Source organism: Halictus rubicundus, unplaced genomic scaffold (genome assembly GCF_050948215.1).
Source record: "Halictus rubicundus isolate RS-2024b unplaced genomic scaffold, iyHalRubi1_principal scaffold0059, whole genome shotgun sequence".
NCBI classification, from domain to species: domain Eukaryota; kingdom Metazoa; phylum Arthropoda; class Insecta; order Hymenoptera; family Halictidae; genus Halictus; species Halictus rubicundus.
Window position 1 is genome coordinate 215,695 of NW_027488600.1, and position 5,597 is coordinate 221,291.

The following is a 5,597-nucleotide window of genomic DNA, read 5'->3' on the forward strand; positions in this document are numbered from 1 at the left end:
TGTTCGGTGCCGCTGTGCGTCCGCACGCACACACAGCAAATTAGCGATTGCCGAACTTTGTTTGTATCGAGGACTCGGCCGTCGTCGCGGTTCGCCTCTCTCTCTCCCCGCACACTTCGGGCGGACCGAGTAGTTCGGGGTGCGCGGCGAGGGGAGAGAGCCGCGTCAATATACACGGCAATCCGTCGAGCCCTCGCTCTCTTTTCCGAGAATCGCAGTGGTAACAGTAATAAATCAGTTAGCTCTCCCACAAATCACAATTTTATTTCTCTCAAATCATTCGGATCGTAAGTTAAAGGTTCCTCGTTACGGAACCCAACGAAGATCCAAAACATTTGGTGCCGAAACCCGGGAATAGAGTGTGTCGATTTCTCTATTCCACTTGATCCAACGCAGAATTACGAAGAATTCTGTGCATCACCGCGAGTTCCGTTGTGCGCTTCCCTTGTCTCCTCGAGTGATCCGCGAGTGCATCGAGCATCTTCCGAGGGTCCGTCGCAGACAATCAGGAAGCACCTAAAAGGAAAAGAGCAGACGTGAATTCTCCGAATAGAACTCGTGAGACCGTCCTCGAAAAACGGTAATTAGACCGCGTGGCGAACCGTTACGAATTCGAAAATTCCGTGACCTTCCACCGGGACACCAACGGTTCTCGAACCGACCGAGGCAAGGTGTTTACCGCGGTACGCGTAAAGTCCGTTGTCCTTCGCGTCTCGATCAGTTGTTTTTTTACTTTCGTATGAATTTTAACTGCCGAAACAATGCCGCAAACGTTCAGCGATGTAGTGGTCGCTCAGGAGGAGATCGCTGGCCGCATCAAGAACTGCATCATCAATACCGGCAAATTGGGGGCAGCGAAACTCTCCGCGGTCGTATTGCAGAAAAGAATCGAGTTGTTGGAGAGTTACTGGCGCAACTTCACCGCAAATCATAACGCTATGAGACCGATGCCAGATTACGCCGCCAGTGACTACAGGAAGAGAGGGCTATACGACGAAGTCGAGGAAGAATACATCCAGAACTCCTCTTCAGACTGGGAGAAAATGTTTCCGGATCCGACGATCATGCCGTCTTTCGTGGAGATTCGAGACTTCCTCGAATCACGAATCCATGCCTTGGCCTCGACCCAAGAGCCGATGTGTTCGTCAACAACGACCAAGCGAGAGGAGACACGAAAATCCGAACAGAGGACGGCCATGACGGTACAAATGACCAAAGGGCCATCTGCGAAGGCCAGCAACGTTCGGAAGTGCCCGTTGTGCTCGGACAATCACCAGCTAGGGCACTGCAGCCAGTTTAAAACCCTTAGCGCGCCGGAACGCAAGGAATTTGTGTATCGAAATAAACTGTGCGTTTCGTGTTTCTCGGGAAACCACTTGCTCGCGGCGTGCCCGTCTTCTTATCGGTGTATGGTGTGCGGCGGTCATCACCACACTTCGCTTCACGAGGCGTTCCGGAAGAGTGAAGCTCCCGCGCAGCCAAGCACAAGTTCGGTGAATACGTTCAGGTCGAATCGCGTTGTTTTACTGGCCACCGCGCGCGTCCAGTTGAAGTCCCCGAACGGTCGCAGTGTCTTCGCTCGCGCGTTACTCGATCCCGGGTCCGAACTGTCATTCGTGACGGACGATGTCGTGCAAGCGTTACGTCTTCCGCGCCGGGACGTAGAGGTTCATTTAACCGGATACCAGGAGATAAACGTGGGCACGGTACGTCACGAAGTGTCCGTGTTACTCGCGTCTAGTCGCGATTCCAATTTCCAACTCGCGTTAAGCGCGCTGGTGACGCGAAAAATTACCGCTCCGACTCCAGCGGTAGAAATTAATGACGAGAAGTGGATTCACCTCCACGGACTCCCGTTGGCCGACGAGGACTTCCGCTCTCCGAATAGGGTGGAATTACTTCTGGGGGCAGATGCGTGTGGTCACCTCCTCCTCGAGAATCGAATCGGACCAATGGGTACTCCTCCAATTGTTCGAACGCCCTTCGGCTGGGCGCCGATGGGCACAACCTCATCCACGAAGAATGACAGCGCTGGACCTCGGGTGCGATCCTTGTTAGTTCAGCCTGCACGAGACCTCCGAGACGATTGGCAGAGGTTCTGGGAGCTGGAAGAAGTACCAACGAGTGGAATAAGCACGCCTCAGGACGAAGCATGCGAAAAGCACTTCCAGGATACGCACCGCAGAGATCAGGATGGACGCTACGTTGCGCGCTTACCGTTCGTTGCCACCCCAGGCACCGATGTCGGGGTTCCGCGATCGGCTGCCGTTCGCTTGCTCTTATCGTCCGAAAGGAGACGAGAAAAGGACGAGATGCTCCGACAGAAATACTCCGAATTTCTGGAGGAGTACGAACGGCTCGGGCACATGGAGTTCGTCTCGCGGCACTCGACTGGCGGGGGGAGAGGGAGAATTACCTTCCGCATCACGCCGTGTGGCGGGAAAAGGGATCTGGAAAAAAATAAGAGTAGTTTTTAATGGCTCTTACGTTTCAGGCAGAGGCAGTACCATTAACGATTACCTGGCTGCCGGACCGAAGCTCCAAACTGACCTCTGGGCCGTAATAACGAGGTGGCGATTCCATCGGCATGCCTTTTCGACGGACATTGTAAAAATGTTTCGCCAGATCAAGGTGCACCCAGAAGACAGTGACTGGCAGAGGATCGTCTGGAGGAACGATCCAAGCGAGGAAGTACGGGACTTCCGTTTGACGACGGTGACCTACGGCACGACGTCGGCTCCGTATCTCGCCTCGAGAGTACTGCTCCAACTTGCCGACGACGAGAAGGCTCGATTTCCGCGGGGTGCAGCGATTCTCCGAGCGAATTCGTATGTCGATGACATTCTGGCCGGAGGAGATGACATCGACGACACCGAGGAGGCTCGACGTCAACTCACGGACATCCTGACGGCGGGCGGATTCCCGCTGGATAAGTGGGCGACCAATTACTTGTCGTCGAGCTCCGGTCTCGTTCAGTTGTTGCAGGGTCACCAAGAGGCAGGAGCACTGGGACTCAAATGGAGCACAGCGAACGACACTCTGTCTCTTGCGGCTCCGCAGCTCAGGACTGCCACACCAGGTCAACGATGGACCAAACGATTGGTTTTGTCTGAGACGGCCAGGCTTTTCGATGCATTGGGCTGGTTGTCTCCGATCACCATTGCTGCGAAGATCTTGCTGCAGGACCTCTGGTTGTCTGGGTTGTCGTGGGACGAGCCGCTGTCTGAGCTGTTCTCCGAGCGATGGAAGCAGCTTCGATTCGAGATGGAGAGGACCGATCGAATCACAGTTCCGAGATGGATTGGCTATCGCGCGGCGACCAGCGACAGTATAGAGCTGCACGGATTCAGCGACGCGTCGGAAAGGGCATACTCTGCAGCCGTCTTCATAAGGGTGCCAGTTACCGGTGCAAGGGCCGAGACGCACCTACTGATGGCGAAGACCAAGGTCGCTCCAACGAAACCACAGAGCATTCCCAGGCTGGAGCTGTGCGGCGCTCTACTGCTGGCCCGATTGCTGAGAGCAGTAGGAGATTCGATGCGGCCTCACAGCGTGACTATGCATGCGTGGACCGATGCATCGGTCGTCCTAGCCTGGGTGTGATCTCATGCTTCCAGGTGGAAACCGTTTGTGGCGCATAGGGTGGCCGAGATCCAGCGCCTGCTACCGGACGCTGAGTGGCGACACGCGAGGACAGACGAAAATCCTGCGGACTTTGCCACGCGTGGGATTTCAGCGCAGGTACTGGTCGACGATGACCTCTGGTGGAACGGTCCCTCGTGGTTGTCAGGGCCTTAGAAGGATTGGCCTGGCGCACGTGACGTCGACGAGAGCGAGGCTCCGGAGCGCAGAGTGACGGTGACGACGACGACGGTCAGGAAGACGAAGTCCGGCGACCATCCCAGTCTGCGAGCCGTCTTCGAGTCGCCCTGGGACCCTCTCCGATTCTCGTCAGCGTTGAGGTTGGTCCGAGTGACCGCGTATATGCGACGCTTCGCAAACAACGCTCGCTCCATCGGTACACCGCAGCACGGGTTCCTGACAGCCACTGCTACAGTTGATGGTGAAGAATCACCACCTCCCTTATTACTGCCATGATGTTCTATCTCTCTCATTCTATTAGAAAATTGTTGAAGGGGTTGTCCTGGCTTTCTGCAATATTTTCTAAAAATGGACATGTTGCTTTCATACGGGAAAGCTGAAAATGAATCTAATGTACCAAAACGTCTGACGTCATCCGCCAAGTGGAGAAGACCGTGGACATTATAAGAATTAAATGTTGGGCCATAGAACTTTTCACAACGACGAACAAATTGTTGCAAAGCTCCTTCTGCAAACTTTAAATATGTGCTAACAAAAACCTGTGAAACCATTATTCTTATGGCACTGTGCAGAAACAAGAAGTGTCGATATACATTATCCTTCAGCACTCCATAGGTGACAACTGGACCAGTATACAAAACAAATTGCCGACATTCTGTTGCTTTAAATTTGGAAAATAAATCTATTGATCTAGGACGCCTTGCAAACTCGGATGGACAATATTTATTGATCCTTCTCATTCTCTCTGAGATTGTGAAAATTTGTCGAGAAGATAATTTTGAAAATGGGGAATATTTGCCATACACCCAGGCAGATAACAATTTTTTAATGACACCTAGACATACGAGATGCATATACTCGAATGGCACCTGTGATACCATTCCTATTGGCATCAAAGCTAATGGACTTTGACCATCTTTATGATGATCCTCATCGGAACACCTGGTATATTCCTCATTACTTCGTAAAGGATGTTTAATACCATTGAAAACCTGACGACCTCTTTCCTGTGTACCACAAACTTTGCACTTGGAACAAGGTCGATGAGACATATGGCCTTTGTGATGAAGTATAAAGGCTCGAGCTGGTGCATCAGCAATAAAACACCTTAATACGACTGGAATTTTTTTCTCGTGGAACGTAATGCCTCCATTTGAAATTATCAAGTTTATGTCAGAGACAAATTTTTGAAGATAATTGTTACAATCCTCGGTTTTTTGGGTGCCTTTATAAATCCCTACTACAATGGGTTTACTATTAAGATATTTACAATTCTGACTTGAATAGGCCAAATTTGAATTGTATTGGAACTATCTAATCTACATCCATCCACGTGAAAATATAATTGCAACTCTCCAGGAATTACTGGAGAACATTGAGATAACTGTTTAACTATTTCCAACTCTACATCAAAATAAACATACTCTCCTAGTTCTACCACAGAGGTGACCACACTGGTACGTGGTGTACGAATGAGCGTTCTTATATCTTTCGGCAAACTAGAAAAACACGAATGGGTACGTAGAAGAGATAAGATGTTGTTCCCCTGAGTGTGCGTTAAATTATTGTCCACAAAGCAAGATGCCCAACGATCACGAAATGATACTTCTGAAACGGTACCAGCAGATTCCCAAACCACATCATAGCATGAAGAGGTAGAAGAGGAATCATGCGTGAATGAAGATGTGGTGGGAATATTAAGAAGACTTTCATTATTATTATTACTGACAGGCACGGAAAAAGAAGACGTGCTGGGAATGTCCTGCAGATTATCA

At 50.9% G+C, this 5,597-nt stretch overlaps 2 protein-coding genes across 2 annotated transcripts; both read right to left on the reverse strand.

Moving 5' to 3' along the window:
• Positions 1 to 315: 315 nt before the first annotated feature.
• On the reverse strand, positions 316 to 2,589 carry LOC143363556 (uncharacterized). The gene is made up of 4 exons (XM_076804122.1): positions 2,508 to 2,589; positions 2,218 to 2,391; positions 1,842 to 2,105; positions 316 to 516 (listed from the first exon to the last, which is right to left on the reverse strand). The coding sequence occupies exons 1-4, from the start codon at positions 2,587 to 2,589 to the stop codon at positions 506 to 508; spliced, it is 531 nt and encodes a 176-aa protein (XP_076660237.1). The 3' UTR covers positions 316 to 505.
• A 1,205-nt stretch (positions 2,590 to 3,794) lies between these two features.
• LOC143363557 (uncharacterized) lies at positions 3,795 to 4,734 on the reverse strand. The gene has a single exon (XM_076804123.1). The coding sequence runs from the start codon at positions 4,713 to 4,715 to the stop codon at positions 3,795 to 3,797; it is 921 nt and encodes a 306-aa protein (XP_076660238.1). The 5' UTR covers positions 4,716 to 4,734.
• Positions 4,735 to 5,597: the final 863 nt, after the last annotated feature.

Coding starts and splice junctions, on each gene's coding strand:
- LOC143363556 (XM_076804122.1), bottom strand. CDS start 2,589: ATGCCGATGGAATCGCCACCTCGTTATTACGGCCCAGAGGTCAGTTTG. Junction 2,392..2,507: donor CAGCCAGGTAATCGTTAATG/GTACTGCCTCTG, acceptor TCCCCCCGCCAG/TCGAGTGCCGCGAGACGAAC. Junction 2,106..2,217: donor GCCTGGGGTGGCAACGAACG/GTAAGCGCGCAA, acceptor TACTTCTTCCAG/CTCCCAGAACCTCTGCCAAT.
- LOC143363557 (XM_076804123.1), bottom strand. CDS start 4,715: ATGCCAATAGGAATGGTATCACAGGTGCCATTCGAGTATATGCATCTC.